The following is a 19,094-nucleotide window of genomic DNA, read 5'->3' on the forward strand; positions in this document are numbered from 1 at the left end:
CCCAGGGTCAACACAATTACAAAGACTCATAAAGACCCTGGGTCAGCACTGTTACAAAGATATAAAAATACCCAAAGCCAACACATTTACAAAGGCACACAAAGACCCTTGGTCAATAGTTACAAAGAGATTTTTTGTCTTCTCTTTTTGCACTAAATGAAAATCATGCCACAACTTTTTGTAAAGGTGGACAGACTTTATTTTCTAGAAAACATAAAATATACCAGTATAATAGAGAACAATAACTTTATAACAAAATATAACAAAATAATAGAAAAATAAACAATATGAGAAGGTGTTTTGGTACCAGTCAGCCATATTAGAATTATTGGTTTATTGAGCAGCAGTATGTTTATTCAATATTTATTCTACTCCTTATTGTCTATATTGTTAATATTGTAGTGACCGTTGTTGGCCTGAGAATGATGGGCCCTCCTTTAAGTCTTGGTTCCTCTCAAGGTTTCTTCCTCATGCTCTAAGGAGTTTTTCCTTGCCACTGTTGTCCTTGGCTAGCTCACCGTGGGTTTTGACTCAAACATGTGTAAAGCTGCTTTGTGGCATCTGTTGTAAAATGTGCTATATAAATAAATTTGACTATGTTCGGTTTAAGAAGCATTCTTCATTGAATGTTTACCTTAGTATTGCTATTACATTTGAGTGACAGATTTTAATTTGGTTTATATTATTTGTTTGTTTTATATTAAAAATGTATTACTTGCATCTGTACAATTTGATAAATGTCATGTCCTAAGGCAGAAATTAAGAAATAGCCTTAACTAATTGTCATACTGATTAACTTTGAAGAAAAGAGATGAAACTCAGCCTTAGCCTATAGTAGATGCACTGAATATAATAGCATCTCTACAACTTTCTATATACTTGATATACACTAAAGAACCTATTTAGAGATCAAAGTGTATTAGTGTACCAGTATAATGTTAATGTTGCCAAAAAAGATATGGGAAATATATTTTAAACAATTTTAAACCACAATATAATTAAATCTGTAAAATACTATGCTAAATATATTACATTCCACATGTGGGACAATGTTTCATACATATGATCCATACATTAAAATAATTTTAATATTACAGTATATTTTTAATACATCACAATACATTGTTTTGTAAAAAGCCAACATATAAAATAATGCAATCTATGATTTTGCTACGTTGGGATGCTTCAAGAGGAAAGTGGTGGTGTGAGATTCTCTTTTTTAGAGTGTAAAAATAAAGTTTAACTGGGGAAAACAACAATTAAAATAAAATTCAAAAGGCAGAAATTGTATTTTAGCATAAAAACACGGTTATGCAGTCTGGGTTCGCTTGATCTTCTGTTGATTTTGATATACATGCATTATAATCATTTTTGCTTCTTTCATTGTCTTTTCATTGTGTATCTTTTCAATTTCTATTATGAAATTTACCTAGGTGCAGGCATACAGTGTTTATGGTAGGGGGAGCTAGTAGCTAACTGTAGATTTTATTACTGTCTCTGTAAGACCAGAAATTTAATGAAGCTGCTATAAGTGATTAATTTGAAGAACAGTTCAGATTGAGGGAAGGGGTTGGAGTGTATTAGTCATTTCTATTGATAGCTCAGGTGATCATTTATCAAGGCTTATTCTTTGCTGTATTTCTGGTTACAAAGTGATCATGCACATAAATAAATGACCCATGTCCATGGAAAGCCAAACTACACAGCTGTGGTTGTATTGTGGTGCTAACACTGCTGTGTTGGCTCCCAGCTGTTGCTTTAAATTAAGTGATTTTTGCATCATTGTATTAAAGGCAGAAATATTTTCCATAACAAGTGTGCATATGGTATGGTGTGTGTTGCATGTATGAACAGGTGCGTGCATACAGTAGTATATGCTAATTGAACTATTTCTTGAAGCAGAAATAATAAATACCAGATTCCAACCATTTTACAGAATAACAAGAATGAATGTAACTGCTGAATTTTTTGTACTGCAAGCAGGAAGTTTTGTTTCATCATATTACAAAGTTCATTAGAAGTTTACATCTGTATTAAGGGGCTGAAATGTATGCATGCGAGACTCACCAAGCATAAGAACCAACATCTATCTAAGAACGTTGATGGGAAACATTGCAATATATTATTTATCTAAAAATGAGCGTTGCTACTGGAAAAGCATTTCATTGCTTATCAATAAAAACAAGTTCCACAGTTATTGCACCAATCTCTGACAAATCAATAAAAAACATTTGATGTTACATATTAATCACACACACATACAACTCCATCCTATATTACTTGAAATACATGGATATGTCAGTAGCTATTTCTGAAATGGAAAAGAACTAGCACACAGCCAATGGACAAGTGTGTTTTACCAATGAACCTCATTTCAGAATCTCAGTCTCTACTGTAAAGTAATTTAAAAGGCATCTTTTGTCTTTGCAGTATTAGGTCTCAGCACAGATTAAAAGTATAAAATGGTGATGAGAAAGAAAAGAGTAAAAGGACAATTGTGATGTGATGAAATGTAATTGCATTGAAAGAGGTGATAAAAAGAAAAGGGAGCAGAAGAGAAAATTAGACAAAAAGAGAAGGCTTTATTATTATTATTAATAATAATAATAATAATAATAATAATAATAATAATCAGCTAATGGCAGAACTGATCAATTGCAGCATTCTCTATTTTGCAATCACATGTGATAAATGCTAATGATAAAACTTCCCTATGAGATATGAGAGATATGCGCAGTCCTGTTGGCATGGTGATGGGGAAGCCCATGGCTTTGGCCTAGTATAGAACTGGAAGTTTTATGCAAATGATACAGTGATACACCATATATATAGTGTGAAAGGTCAGTGGAAGCTTTTCAAGATCCAAAGACTGTAGAGGCTCCAGCACAGAATTTGAGTCTCTTATTTATTTATAAGATGCCCTCCCATCCAACGCAGCTTGCAAGCCAGCCAGCGTCTCAGCGGGCAAAAATACTCATAGTGGAACTGCTGAAACTCAGGTGTCCTCCGGATGTCCCTCAGAAAGGCAACATCTAACTCAGACTCTGTCAGAGCGATGAGAAGAAGGAGAAGGGCTAATAGGAGAACAAGTGTCACCAAGAAGAGTCGCGCCAAACTGCCAATGACCTCGCCCATCTGCTCCACCTCCATGCTACTGGTGGATGGCTGGATCTTCCCCAGCTGAGAGGATTTCCCCCTTGGCCCAGTAATAGCCCTACTACCCCAGGCTGCTTCAGATTCCTCCTCCTCATAGATGAGTGGGGGGCCGTTGGTGTGACGACACAGGGTCTGGTCCAGTGAGCAGTTGCTGGATACAGGTGTAGGTACCATACTGTGGGATGGGCTATAGGATTCTTCAGAGAATTCTGCTGCTCTGTTCCCACCCTCTACGCCATTGCCATGTGACCTCACCAAAGAGCCATCATCAGAGACGGACCGCACCGGCGTAGAGTGGCCACTGTCACGTAAAGATTCCAGACCTGAGATAGTTAGGAAACAGTAAATAAGGAAATTCATCAGTTAAGTCTATTATCTTCATTTACAGAAATTATGACTAGCATGGTAATGCTTTGCCAGTATACATCACAAAGTATAAAGCCCAAAATTGTATATTATGCATCATAGAATTAAAAGACCTCTTTTTTTGTGAACTAAGGACAATATTATAATTATGGAACTGGGACTAGTACGATGCAATCCAATGTTAATAGGATAAGATACAAGTGTAATTGCAGAACATATGTAAAAACCATACCATCGTTTTCTAGAAAGAATATATGAATTTCATTTTGCAATAATGGTTTGTAGTAATCACAATCAAAGACCAATCAAGAGGACATATAAACTGGTGTACAAAAAACTGGGCACCCAGAGAAAGTAAAGTGGGAGCCATTTGGTCCCTCATGTGCTCCGCATGGTCATATAAAGACCAAATAATCCAAGGATCTACAGTGCACCCCATAAAGTATGTTTCCAATTCTTTCATCCTTTAAAGAACTGGGGGGTTTTCAACTATCATTTCTTCATAGTTGTAACATTTGTTCATGCTCTACAAGAATAGTAATCAAAAGACTAGAATTCTCAGTATAGTGTATATTATATTATCATACTATAGTAAAAATGGGCAGGTTAGGAATGAGCATTATGTCAGCATGTTTTATTACAATGAAGCATACTTTGAATTGAAATCAATTACAGGAAATTAATGCATAACAATGTATAACAGGAGTTTTTAATTCCATTTTCATTCAAACATACTCCCTGGGTTTGATTAGTTTAACACAAATTGAATACTGACACAAACTTTTCTCACAGGTTTTCACAAGCTTGTTGGAGGTGTCAGGTGGGGGTGCTGCCATGTGTGGATGTCAGATATAGTGTCTTTATCACAAAACGTTTGAAAGAGAATTGTTCCTCATTCACTCCTCATTCACTCAGCCTTTTCTGTCCCACCCTCATTTCTTTCCTTCTTACTTTCTTCAGTGAAGATTTGAGGGTGGTACCATCAGTAAACAGTAAGCAAACTGTAAATGATTTGAAAGATTTGTAAATGAATGAAAGTGCAAGATAACTTTGGTAGCTGAAATGCTTAACAAAGGCAGATACTGTCCAAGACTTGAACTGTTAAAGACTTCAATCCAACTATACTAATTGGTCCAAGAAAAATAAACCAGGGTGTTCAATAAAAATTGTAGCAGGGAGAGCGCATCAGAATTTATCGCAGGCCAACCAGCATCAGCAGGGTGAGTTAGTTACTCATAGCGGAACTGCTGAAGCTCAGCCATCTGCTGGATGTCCTTCAAGGCCAATGTTTATGTAGCACATTATCACTGTGCTAAAGGAGTTACTATCATAAAAAAAGTTTCACACCAAAAGGTTGAGTGAGAGACATTTCAAACAAGTAGCAGAGTCATGATATTTAGCAATTGCTAAAATAGATGAATTCATGAATGGATAAAAAATGTAATACAATTTTTTTGTACTCTATTTGTCTCAAACACTTAAGTGATACATTCCAATTTCTTCATTAAGTATATGATAAAAAAAAATTCTACAAGTTAACATCTACATGTAACCACAATCAGAATTTGTATTTTTATTATTACTACTAAGCAATAGTAGTATTCAATTACAATACAGTACTCAACTACAGTACTTAAAGGTGGAATAGACAATTTATTGCAGAAGCATTAAAAAAAAAAAAAAACTCTTTAAATCCCAATAGCAATAAATAAATCAAATGCTCTGACAATAAAAAGTAAAAAATAGTTATCCATGACAGCTGCTGAACAATTAAAAAAAAATACATCCAATCATTGCATGCTGACCAAATTAAATGATTGGATGGCCTATCTGCCTGTCTACCTACCTATCTAACGATGAGCCCACATGCTCCCGCTCTGCAGTCTGGACATGTAGTCATTTGCACATATGCAGAGTGCTTCACACAGCTCTATATATATACTACTGAAAGCTAGCATGCTAGTTGCACAAGAATGGTGTAGAAATGTGCACTGATAGCAACCACAGACTGTACAGCTAAACAAAGAAAAAATAAAGAACCAACAAAGTAGAAATTCTACAACCAAAATTAAAGCAAGAGGTCAAAACTGTCTTATTATAATTTATCATTATTTCATTATCTAAGTCGATTTTGGACAAGGGCTTCTGCAAAATGTTATAAATATAAACGTAAACCGCAGTGAATGCCAGTGTGGCTTTTCCAGTTAGCTATCTAGGTATTTGGGCACTGCGGCTTTTTTTTTTTTTTTTTTTTTTTTTTTTGGCAGCAAACAATGGATGAAATAAGATGAAATTTCAAAATAAACATTCAAAATGACTTTGGTTATATAGTTTTGCTAACCTTGTTGATGTTTTTAGCTTTGTCTGATGATCTAATGATACCATAGTTAGCCAGCAGTAAGTTACCAAACTCCAAACAATACAATTTCCCAATACTACACTAGCTTGACTGATGTGTGTAAGAATTATTGCCATGTGTGTTATTTATGTCAATTATGATAATGTTGGGCATTTTATCACATGTGAATGAGACATGAGCTAGCTGGATACAATGATGAACACAATGTGATACATTCCTCTCTCCAGTGCTGTCTCTCATGAACTTCTCCAGGTGAGGTCAAGCAGTATATTTTCATGTGTTTTGTGGGAGTGGCTTTGGAAGGAGGGATGAAGGTAGGGTGTAGATTGTTTCTGTTGGATATTTACCAAACTAGCTTACACTTGCTGGTTTCTACAAAATGACCTACTCCAGTACTTAACTACAATACAGTACTCAACTACAGTACAGTACTCAATTACAGTACAGCTCTTAACTACTGTACAGTACTAAACTACAGTAGCGTTCTTAACTACAGTAAAATACTGCACAATTACTGTACAAAAACTATGGCAGCAACATTTAGATATACACTGCTCCTCTTAACTTACTCCAAAACTTATCTTAACACACACACACAAACAGGAAACCATGTAAGCATGGTGGCGAGTCTGGGAGTTACCTTCAGCCCTGCAGGGTCGATCACACAGTGGCAGGCTGAGTGTGGATGCTGCCCCAGGCGAGCTGTCCGAGTCCGGCAGTGAGGGGACCAGGGGCAGAGCCCCCAGCACCTTCCCCAGCAGCCTGGGACCCAGAGTCAGCACACGTACCTTCACATCCCGGTAACAGTGATTAATCATTCGAAGGTGAACATTAACCTTCGTCTTAATCCTGATCAGACACTTCACCATGCTGCTGGCACGAGTGTACGTGTGTGTGTGTGTGTGTGTGTGTGTGTGTGTGAGAGAGAGAGAGAGAGAGAGAGAGAGAGAGAGAGAGAGAGAGTGAGTGAGAGAGAGAGAGAGAGAGAGACAGAGAGAGAGAGAGACACAGAGTGAGAGAGAGAGAGAGAGAGAGAGAGAGTGAGTGAGAGAGAGAGAGAGAGAGAGAGAGAGAGAAGGCACTCAAGTCAAACAGGATATGCAAGCACTCACTAACTTGCTGGCACCTCTTTTTCCTAGTTTAAGTCACACCAAAAGAATCAACTGCACCCCCTCCACATATATCCCCCACCCCCTCCACACACATTGCGCATTGTCACACACCACAATGACATACATGGAGTCCTGAGAGACTCTATTTACAGATGAAGTAATAATAGCCTTGTAGATAGTAACACAATAGGGAACAACATTTCTCACTCTTCAGTGTGTCATCTGTGCATGTCTATGTGTTTCACTGTGTTTGTTAGTGCAAGTATATGTGCTAGAATAAGAAAGAAAGTGAGAATTGTAAGAATTTGCAGTTTGTTAAGAACTAATATTTTCCCTCAGCATAGTATAATCCATCCTATTCCATGCTAATCCAAGATGTAGACATGTTAAGGCTTTATAAATTCCAAGCAGGTTTAAAGGCTTTTGAGTGAGAGACATCATGAGCTAAAATATTATTGTATTTGCTGCGCCCCCCCCCCCCCCCCCCCCCCATGTTTAATACAACAGTGCCATTACATGCCTTTTGGCTTTTATTTATACGGGAAAGTGTTTTCATGCTAAGCATCAACAGTAGCATGTTGAACTATAATTAAAATACAATTCTCAAATATAATAGAACAGTCATTCATGCCTACACACACAATTACAGTGGTTGTTACGGATTGACAGGCACAGGTGAAGGGTCGCACACTTCACAAAGCAAGAGCTCTCATATTACAAATGGGGGTGGTGAAGAAGTCGGCCATTCTACCTCATCTGCTTGCTCAGTATAATGAATCTCAGTGAATGACTGGTTTGTTTAAAACACAGGATGTGCAACACTTCAAACAGAAACAATGAAATGAGTGATCTGCTTTAGTTTATAAGAAATATTTTTAAAGTTCACTGACAAAAAAATATATATATATAAATAAAAATATACTTTTCTCCCAGACTGTGTATGTGTGTTTACCCTCCATGATGGATATGTGGACTGCTCTCCTGCGTGTCCGTGGCACACTGCTCTGTCGTGGACCATGTGTGATGGAAGGACAACTCCTACTCGGGACCATCCCAGTCCTGAGGAGTGCATGCGCGTGCGACACACACACAAACACACACACACACACACACACACACACACACACACACACACATGCGATATTACACATTATTTGCATTAAAGACAAATTTTTCCATTCAACTTGCATATATGGAGCTTAAAAACTTATGAACATGTTAATAAAGAATATTTGAGCTAATGAGTTCATGAGTTAACGTGTAACACCAAGAAGAGCGAAATTTATTAAGGCAATCCCAATATCAGGGTCATAATAATGGTCCAGGGTCAGTGAGGCAACATGAGGAGTACCAGGAAACATGATAAAACAAACAGAAAGTAAAACACAAAAACTACAAACAAGCAAACTGAAAGGAGCCGAAAACACAGAGGATAGCACAAACGATGTCTAGAACAAACCGAGACATACAATGACCAGCAAGCTAAGACATAAAGCACAGGCTATAAATAAGCAGGTGAAACTAATGAAACAGTGAAAACAAAAACAGGGACCAGAACAGGAACAGGGAAAATTAAACAAGGATGCAAGACAGGGAAACCAAGGAAACACATGCTAGGGAGGGCTAACCGTGACATAATGAGTTAACAGGTTTATTTGATTATGAGTTAATCAGTTAATACATGAATTAGACAATGTGAGTTTAGGAGTTAATGAGTTTATATATTAAACAAACAAACTGCAATGGTAAAACCCACCGGTGGATTTCTGGTGGCTCACGTCTGATTTTGGCACTTTGCTCCATCACCTCCTTAGCCACCTTGCCACTATGATGAAAAATTACACAAACCAAAGTCACCTATAAAACATATCAGTTACTATCAAAATATTTTGATATATAACATACCAAAATAGGTCAAATAAAGAAAGAGACAGTATGTAGCAGTTGGTAATCAGTTCATTGAAAATCAGTAAATTTGCACTAAAAATCATCTAAAGTGTAATTACCTGTATTTGAAGCGACTCCCTTTGAAGAATAGATTACTGCTGGACACTGTCCGTACTTCACTTGATTTCTCAAACCTCCAAGAAAGAGAAACAGGGGTGTTTTTCAAATTATACTACACCAGTTTCAACAAAAACGCGATCTAGGCCTTCCTTAAAGGTTTTAACTGTAAAGCATTCCTTAGACATATGTAATTATGTTTAGTTTAGAGTCAATTAAGGTTTGTGGAACCTAGATTATTCTAATGGGAGCTGTTTACTCACTGATAGAATGCCTGGTTCTCCACTCCACACTTCCACAGGTGCTTACAGGCTTCAGGTGTTGGGGCAAAGTAGGTCAGAATGATTTTCTGATCCTGAGTTTAGATAAAAGGCAAAGTCACTTGCAGCTGACTGTTGTCATTATAAGGCAAATAATATAACTGGTAATGGCAATTTAGGGGTCCAAACAAAACCTGTTCATCAAGTTCACAAGTCTGATGTGAAGTATTTTGGATGCTGAAACCACCCATAAGCGGTGGCTGCTGTTGTCTGAGTTTTTTGTTATGGTATAAAAAGGTAAGAACTGTACTGTGCTGCTCTAAAAGAATAACATGCCTTGCTTTGTTACATTGAATCAGTTCAAATACTACCTACTATACTGGATGGCTACAGCAAGATGTTGTGAACCTGGATGTGTAGCTGGGTGGTGACTGAACTATGCATTATGATTTTCTTTGTGGTGTAAATGGTAATAAACAGAAGTAACAGTCTCAGAGATGTTTTATTGAATGTTTATTTTATTTTTTGTCATACAGTCATGATTTTTTTTGAGTTCCTAAAGTCATTAAAATTTAATAAAAGGAATGTAATATAAGAGCTACATTGACAATGTGTCTAAAAATGTACCACTTTAAATAATGTGATAAAAATGCAGTATTCTTCATACAATGGTTTAATTTAATGTGGAGTATTACACATGTGGAGTGGTCACATGACTAGAGTTTAGTTACATGCACAACAGAGCACTGTGAGTCAGAACCAACATGGGTGCAGAGAAATTGCACATGGTCCAAAACACAAATACAGTAATTACTCTACATTTGTTTTACATTTGTGAATAATATTAATCAGTATGGCTTTATATGGACAATGTGATTTGAGTAACACTTTGCAACATATTATAGACTAGGCAAGGTGTTGAAAATGTACTAACTGGCTCTTTGCATCTATTGTGAGATACTGGTGACCTTCTGAGTTTTTGATGATGGTATCAAAAGGACTGTACTGTTCTAATAGTCTACACTAGTTACATCATGGAGTCTGGCCCACCACGTGCAGTGTTTGTAACCACACCTGCAAGGTTATACTTTGTGTATTTAAACTCTTTGTAAGGTGGGCTTGAACCCAGGTGATGACACCAATAGCCTACTGGGTGAGCAACCACGCTCTAACAATGGTAGACCCATGTGCAGAACAGTTAGAGCTTGAATCAAGTAAAACAAAAGGAAAAAACTAAACACCACGCCAAGCGTTGAAAAGGAAGAACAAAGGATGCCACGGGAAGAAATGGCAACCCCAATGCACTGGGGAAAGCCAAACTAAAACTTCCCAAACAAAACGAGAAAACAGGAGGAATTTGAATGGCTAAGGGAAGCCTTGGGAGAAAGATAGATTCGAGAGGGAAAACTGGAGAGGGGAGGGCATGTGTAAAAACACGAACACCCTCGCAGACAAGAAGTGAGGTGTAGCATCACGGGCCTCAATATCTGAAGTTACTGGCTAGGAGCTTGGCTCAAAACTTTGGCAAAGACCCAGCACTGAATGACTGGGTCACTGGGCTTATATAAGGTCTAGCCCAGCTGTTGGGTGCTAAACCTGATTAGTGGTGTGGTTGAATCGAGGCCTCCCTCTGGTGGCCAGAGGGGGCCTCGGCCTGGTGCCAACCCTTACAGCACCCCCATGCCCACCCCCCCTTCTGACGTCCGAAGGCCAGCCACTCAATCCCGCCAAAAAGCCCAAATGAGTTCATGGTCCAGGATGTCAAAGGAGGGGACCACGTAACACTCCTTGGGCCTGTGTCCACCAAATACTGGACTCTATCACAAACCCGCCGGACGTTCAAGAGACGCTTGACCTGGTTGGTCAGAGGGCCCACCGCATACAATACAGGCCTAAGGCGAGATATGTGGAAAGTGGGGTGGACACGCAATGACAGAGGAAGGGCAAGGCAATAAGAAACAGGGTTTATGCAGCGAAGAACCTTGAATGGCCCGATGTAGCGAGGGGCAAGTTTGTGGGTATAACCACGCAAAGGTAGGTCCTTGGCCAATATCCAAACCTGCTGTCCCAGCCTATAAGTCGGAGCTGGTCACCGTCTCTTGTCAGCATAATGTTTTTGAGCAGCTGTAGCAGATAAGAGAGCCCTGTGTGCCCTCCACCAGGCCAAGCGGCAGCGCCTGACTGTCTGCTCAGCATACTAAACACCCATGTCGGCCTCCTGGTCGGCAAACATGAGTGGAGCATAACTGTACTGGCACTCGAATGGTGACATGCCTAAAGAGGAGTGCCACAGAGTGTTGTGGGTGAACTCCACCAAAAATAGGTGCTCAGACCAAGAGGATGGGCAGGAAGAGGCCAGACAGTGGAGGGTGCGCTCCAGGTCCTGGTTAACTCTCTCGGTCTGGCTGTTGGATTGGGGATGGAAGCCAGAGGACAAGCTGGCTTCTGCCCCCAACAACCGACAAAAGGCCCCCCAGAACCGGCTAGTGAATTGAGGCCCGCAGTCTGATGCAACCCATGAAGACGGACATCTTGAATAAGTAATAGTTTAGCTGTCTCTTTCACAGATGGCAGTTTTGGCAGTGCCACGAAGTGGCCGGGCTTGGAGAACCTGTGGACAACCACTAAAATTACAGTATTACCCCTTGATGGGGGCAGCCCCGTGATAAAATCGAGTGACAGATGAGACCAAGGGTGCGAAGGGACAGCCAGTGTATGCAACAGACCAGCGGGCCTTGTCCTGGGGTCCTTGCACTGATGCGACAGGAGTTCACAAACGCTCAGACGTCGGGTTCCATGCGTGGCTACCAAAACCGCCGACGGAGAAACTCAAGCATCTGTGTGACTCCTGGGTGTGCTGAAAAGGGGGATGCATGTCCCCACTCAAAGACTTGAGTTCTAACCACCTTAGGTACATACAGCCGTTCTGGTGGGCCTCCACCCGGGTCTGGTTCAGCCACAAGAGCCTGACGTACTGCTCTCTCAACCCCCCCATTGGATTGGCGCTATGATGCGGACCCTTGGGATAATGGTCGAGGGCAGAGCAGAAGGCGGCGAGGATTCCAACTGGTGGGAGAGGGCATAAAGTTTAATGTTCCTAGTGCCCGGCCAGTATGATAAGGTAAAATCAAAGAACAGTCCCCATCTGGCCTGGTGCGGATTAAGTCGCTTGGCCTGCTGTATGTAGGCCAAGTTTTTGTGACCTGTCCAGACCAGGAAGGGGTTTTTTGCCCCCTTCAGCCAGTTTCTCCACTCCTCGAGCGCAAGCTTGACTGCCAGTAACTCACGGTCACCCACGTCGTAGTTCCATTCTGCTGAGGACAGATGCCGAGAAAAGTAGGCACAGGGATGCAGTTTTTTGTCCTCTCCTGATTGCTGGGACAGAACTGCACCAACACCCACCTCAGATGCATCCACCTCAGTGATAAATGGAAGCTCTGTATTGGGGAGCTGAAGAATAGGAGCCCTGATTAGACAGCACTTTAGTTCTTCAAACGCCTGCTGGGCTTTGGTGGACCGGCAGAACGGACCAGACACTTTCCTGGTCAACGCGGTCAGTGGGGCTGCATCCGTGCTAAAGTTCTTCACGAACCTGTGGTAGAAGTTTGTGAAGCCCAGGAAGCATTGGACCAGACACAGCGAGGTAGGTCTAGGCCAGCTCTCCACAGCCCATACCTTGGCTGGGTCCATGCATAACATGTTGTGGGAGACTATAAATCCCAAAAAGGAGATGGTTTGTGCATGGAACGTGGACTTCTCCAGCTTAACGAAGAGGTGGTTCTCGAGTAGGAGCTGGAGGACCCGCTTAGCATGGGTAACACGTTCGTCTACCGTTTGGCAGTAGATCAATATGTCATCTAAGTGGACAAACACGTACCTGTCAAGGGCTTCCCTTAACACCTCACTGGTATACCATTGGAAAACGGTGGGTGCGTTCATCAACCCAAACGGCATGACGAGGTATTTATAGTGCCCAGAGGGGGTGATGAACTCCGTCTTTCACTCATTTCCCTCCTGGATTCTCACCAAGTTGTAGGCACTGCGCAGGTCCAGTTTAGCAAAAACGGAGGCCTGCTGCAGTGTCTCAAATGCTGATGTCATGAGGGGCAATGGATAGCGATCCTTGATGGTTATTTTGTTAAGGCCCAGGTAGTCTATACAGGGGCATAGCCCAGCATCTTTCTTCCCGACAAAGAAGAATCCTGCGCCAGCCAGGGAAGTAAATGGCTGGATGACCTCAACGCGAAGGACTTGTATGTACTCGTCCATTTCCTGACGTCCAGGCCCTGAAAGGGAGAACAGGTGGCCTCTAGGGGGACTGGAGCCCGGGAGGAGGTTTATGGTCATGTCATATGGCCGGTGCGGAAGCAATAGTTGGGCGTTCAGTTTGCTAAATGCTTCCCCGAGGTCCCAGTATTCCTGGGGTACTCGAGACAGGTCTGGACCACCATGACCGGACCCAGACCGAGGCTTGGGTTGCTGCAAACAGGAGCTGCGACATGACAAACCCCAATATTGTGTTCATATTCATTATTTGTAATGCATGTGAGTGCTGTTGTCTTTATGTAGTAATAAATGTTTGTCCATGTCGCTGGAACCTGTGCGTCTTGCCCCTCGCCCTTCGGCATTCGGGGCACACACGTTACAGGTTATAATATCACTATGACTACAAGTACAATTAGGTAGCCCTGTGTACTGTGCTGTTCAATTGTTGTGTGTTGCACAATGTCACAAAAGGTTCCTACTTAATTTTATAGTACAGAATGAAATTCCATTAACTGATACACAATCATATTGACTCATAACAAGCAGACCTAGTTGATTGCTTTAATTCATTATCGTTTAGATTGAATAGATTGAGTGAGTGAAAGGGTAGGTGAAAAGTTAAATGTGAGTACATTTATCTACTCAGACCTACATTGCATTGTCTGATTCATGTCCAGAGTATTACCTTGTCGACTGTTATGCTCTTGCAGACAATGCTTAGCGTACTGCTGCTCTAATAACCTGCAATGATTTATATGATAGTTACAGGGACGTCCCTTCCCTCAAAGCAGTCTTTACAAGTATTAATTTACACACTGGCACTTTGTACCTAATGTGAAAAGCTGGAGACTTTCTGAGTTTTCTGGTATATTGAATTTAATTTCAAAATCTGTTTTTGAATTTTTGATGCTGATATAAAAAGAACTGTACTGTACTGCTTGCACCTGTTTTATTGAATCAGAATGACTCACGCCAACCAGAATTAATGGATAAAGAAGATGTGAACATCAGTGGGAAGTTTGGCGGTTACTGAACTAAGTATTATATATTTTGTTTCTGGTGTAGTGTAAATAGGAATGAATGAATATACCTAATTGCTCCTGTTTGAACTTTAGTTGTCACAGGATTAAATGAGTGAAAGAGCAAAGAGCATGTAAATTCTGTTTTAGGATCTAAGCATTGTATATATTTTTCTAATGTGTTCAATGTATCTGGAGGTCATATTTTTGCAGGGTTAGCAAAGACAATCTGTCACTTTGCAACATTTTAATAACAGGTTCAGCTGTTTTTGGTGATAATACATAAATCTAAAAACTATATTGTGCTGATAATAGTCTGCACTGATTATATGATGAATGCATGTAGCACCTGCTCTACAATTGTTACATTGAATCAGACTGACTCATTACCAGCCAGACTTGGTAGAGGGCTTCAGCAATATCTTGTGAAAATGTATGTGAAGTTTGTTGGTGACTTAACAAAGTTATATAAAAATGACTGGTGTAGTGTAATTAGCAATGAATCTATATGTCTGATTAGTAGGCACTGAACATTTTTCTGCTGTGTTTGGTGTATGTGTAGTTCAAATTTGCACCACTGTAATGAAAACAATGTCACAATGCTACTTTGCAACATTTTATACATAAAGCAAGGTGTTTAAAATGTACAAACTTGCACTTCACATATAATATGAACTGCTGGTGACTTTCTGATTCTTTGGTGGTGATATAAAAAGTGCAGTACTGTCCTGCTCTAATAACATGCCTTATACTGTTACACTGAATAAGATTTAGTTATACCAACCAAACTTACTGGAGGGCTTCAACAAGATGTTAGGAAAATGTGTATGAAGTCTGGTGGTGACTGAACTAAGCCTTAATGGTTTTTTTAGGGTGTGGTGTAAATATGAATTGATGATGAATTAATGAATTAATTAATATCCCTGATCATATGTACAGTTTATCAAAATGTTTGAAATGGGGTAGTTGCCAGGCCTGATATTTGTGACACCATTATTGTACTTTTATTTATCAAAACAAGGTTTTCATCTAAATGACCATTGTAGTCCCTCCCAGAGGCCAATTCACACCAACCATGGTAAGACTACTTAAATGTCAACTGATATTTATGTATCAAATTTGGTCAAAATCTAATGACCGTAAATCTAATGACTTTTTTTTGCAATCGGTTTTGCAACCCAAAACTGTGGATGTCACATCCACATTGCACTAAACGTCTGACATTTTTTCAGAATTATTTGTACCAGTGAGGAATTCATTTCAGCGAGGAACCTGAATAATATGAAAAACTCTAACAAATACAATAGGGTTCCAGGAACTACGGCCCTTGGACCCCTAAATATTTAATTGAAATTTTAAACACAGTAACTAATACTGAGCTACTATTCTTTGATCTACTCACCTCTTGTTGATTTGCATAAATGTGGAAGGTCTTCCCTTCAAACTTCAATTTAGTAACTTCATTCCTGTTAACAATAACAGCAGACTAATACAGTTATTCAGTTACAAAGACACACGCACACACACACACACACACACACACAGACACACACACACACACACACACATGCACACAAAGCATATGATTATGACATGACAGATGTTTTCCTACTGACCATTTGAGGAAATGTACTCTGCGGTTCCCCTGCAGTACCACAAAGCCAAATGGCGTGAAAGCAAGGAATGCTGCATTTCCTGACACATCCTAGCACACATAATGAAAAATAGAACAAAAACTTCCATTTATAGGGCACTAATATCACTAATATCACTTGTGATAGAATAAACTTTGGTTAATCCAAAGTCCCACTCCAAAACTGTACATAAAAGCCAAAAAGACTATCACTGCTGAAGGTGAACAGGCTTCAAACTGAGATGTGTCATAGCAGGACAGACACAGGAAATGACGGTGAAGTGCACAAGTATATACCTTACAAGGGTGAGGATCAACCCCATATGTCTCCAATGTCTGGGCCTTTCTTAAGAAATTCAACTCAGAGGTCTCAGGAGTCTGACCTCTGTGAGAGGGAGAGAGTGATGGAGTCATACAGTCATTTACATACACACACAGATTCATGCATATTTCTGCATGTCCATAAACATATGCGCACAAAGATATACACAAAACATTCCACACCACTGGAGACTCCTGAGAGTAATTATTAAATAGTAGCTTCAGGGTTTGGTCCCTGTCACAAATTTTACGTCCTTTTGTATTATGAGTGCCATTCAGTGGACAAAGGTTAAGGGAAAAAGAGAAAGCCAAGTAATTACATTACATTACATCATGTTATATCATCTCTTACATTAGCTCAGTTTTGTGGATCTCAGCAATGCGGCGCTCAAGACGTTCAGAGTGCTTGGGGAAAAACTGAAACTTGGAGCTGTAACCCTCTGGATGTTTCCCTGCATCATAGTCTCCAATCTCAGCTACACGATAAGACAAGACTGTGAAACAGCTTCATACAATTGCACAGAACAATACAACAGTTTACAACAGAACATATACGCACGTACACAAACTAAGTATACCAGAACTTGAAATGAGTCAAGATTAGCTGCCCTGCATTACATTCTCCTCAGTTAATGCACTTACGGAAACTTCATTTTAATACCATATTTTGTTATGGAAAGTGTCTCAGTTCCAGTGGCATATGTACTGTACAGTACACACACTGGAAGTACAACACACTGCATGACCCTCTACCCAATACTCCAGTACACTGCCTGATCCCGTATCCAGTACTCGGTACAGGTGGGTTTCGGACATGGGCACACCATCAGGACCAAACTAGGACTTCTAGAAAACCGGACTAGACATTAATTATTTCTTCATTTTATTATTATTTGTTTATTTTTCTCTTTCACTATTTATTCTGCTCCGTATTGTCTATATTGTGGCTATTGTAGTGTCTGTTGTCAGCCAGAGGAGGATTGGGCCCCCCCTTTGAGTCTTAATTCCTCTCAAGGTTTCTTCCTCATGCTCTAGGGAGTTTTTCCTTGCCACCATCGCCCTTGGCTTGCTCACTGGAGGCTTGGATATGGACATTTGTAAAGCTGCTTGGTGATGACATCTGATGTAAAAAGCGTTATATAAATAAGTTTGATTTGAATTTGAAATTCCAGTACTCTGTCTGACCCCATACTCAGTACTACAACACACTGCCTGACCCTGTACCCAATACTCCAGTGCACTGCCTAACTTAGTGCTCAGCTGCCGTTACCTTGTAGGATATATGCAGCTAGCATGGCTGCATCTGAGCTCCTGCACAACAGTCGGCCGTGGTATAAATCTCTCTTAATCTGCAAAAAGACTAGATATCTAAAAACAAAATCAGTAAAACATTATTTTAATACACATTTTAAAGGTCAAAGTGTAAAGCAGAAACTTATGTATACATTGTATATATACTGTATATATAAGTGATATGTATATAAATGACTACCTAGTGATCTCTTCTTTGAGAGCAGCAGGATCAGGGGGGTAAAACTTCACTCGCAGACACATAGTAAACGGTGGCTGAGCTGAGAAAAATAGAATAAAGAGGATAAAGAGAAGGACATCTAGTAGCAATCTACAGTTTACCTGTGATCAGAGTTTGCAATATGTTTAATATAATAGGGCAGAGATATTGTCCTTCACAGCTGTGCAATACCGCACTGAAGAGCAAACTCTTGAAATTACAACAGAATATATGACTTACATCTCATCTGTTTGGTAATGGATTTGGTCAACTCTAGCCAATGCTGAAATGACAGAATCAAAGTGACACGTCAATATTAATTTCATTACAGTTTCAAAATCTCAAAGAGCTTTACATTAAAGAGATGAAACATTGCATAGTAAAGAATGAACATTATGCTTTATCTATTGTTAAAACATAATTTAATTAGTTAATAATTAATGCAAGAAATTATCATTTAAAACATAATGTCAAATAAGAGACTTAACCAAATGAGCTAAGCATAAAGAAGTAGGCGTTTAATCTGGATTCATAAATACTTAGAGCTGGAATTCCTCATATTCTCTGGAATACAATAATAAGAGTTTAGAACATAAAATATCTATCGTTAATTGAGTTGCAAGGAATCCTGGAGATCAACAGTAAACCTGCCTCAGTTGAGCAAAGTAGTTGGTGTTTGGTTATAATGCTTCTAGAGTTTTGCAAGATATGTTGGAGTTAAACCATCAAGGGTTTGAAAGGTCCTTATAAAAGCATGTATTAAGTTAATAGCATCATATAGGCTCAGCTTAGTATTTTTTGTATTATGTGTTATACATAGAACATTCAAGGGAGTAACTGCAGTGTACTGTAGTAAAAGACAGTCAAAGGTAATCAAAATATCAGTGAAGTACACAAGGTTTCCAGATAAACATGACATTTTAGACAGAGGTTCTTCATCAGCTGTACAAGCAAAGTGCTTCTGAAACGAGTATATGTTAGAAAAAGTAAATGGTTTAAATCATAAAATTCATACCATGGCGTTCTAAAGTTCCGAGAGAATAGTTATTTTTCTTTGGGTTTCCTAATTTCATTGCTGCCATAGAAAT

General features: G+C 39.6%; 1 protein-coding gene across 1 annotated transcript in view; it reads right to left on the reverse strand.

The window, feature by feature from the left end:
* Positions 1–230: 230 nt before the first annotated feature.
* frmd5 (FERM domain containing 5) overlaps positions 231–19,094 on the reverse strand; it is a 34,353-nt gene continuing 15,489 nt past the window's right edge. Inside the window, exons 4-15 of the mRNA XM_026997871.2 lie at positions 18,247–18,289; positions 17,989–18,067; positions 17,767–17,864; positions 16,849–16,972; positions 16,473–16,560; positions 16,159–16,247; positions 15,945–16,008; positions 9,261–9,352; positions 9,000–9,074; positions 8,750–8,818; positions 7,946–8,052; positions 231–3,479 (exon numbers count right to left, since the gene is read on the reverse strand). Coding sequence (XP_026853672.2) covers positions 2,902–3,479; positions 7,946–8,052; positions 8,750–8,818; positions 9,000–9,074; positions 9,261–9,352; positions 15,945–16,008; positions 16,159–16,247; positions 16,473–16,560; positions 16,849–16,972; positions 17,767–17,864; positions 17,989–18,067; positions 18,247–18,289 — 1,506 coding nt within the window. The 3' untranslated portion in view covers positions 231–2,901. The remainder of the gene's footprint in view (positions 3,480–7,945; positions 8,053–8,749; positions 8,819–8,999; positions 9,075–9,260; positions 9,353–15,944; positions 16,009–16,158; positions 16,248–16,472; positions 16,561–16,848; positions 16,973–17,766; positions 17,865–17,988; positions 18,068–18,246; positions 18,290–19,094) is intronic.

Source organism: Electrophorus electricus, chromosome 1, assembly GCF_013358815.1.
Source record: "Electrophorus electricus isolate fEleEle1 chromosome 1, fEleEle1.pri, whole genome shotgun sequence".
Taxonomy (NCBI): domain Eukaryota; kingdom Metazoa; phylum Chordata; class Actinopteri; order Gymnotiformes; family Gymnotidae; genus Electrophorus; species Electrophorus electricus.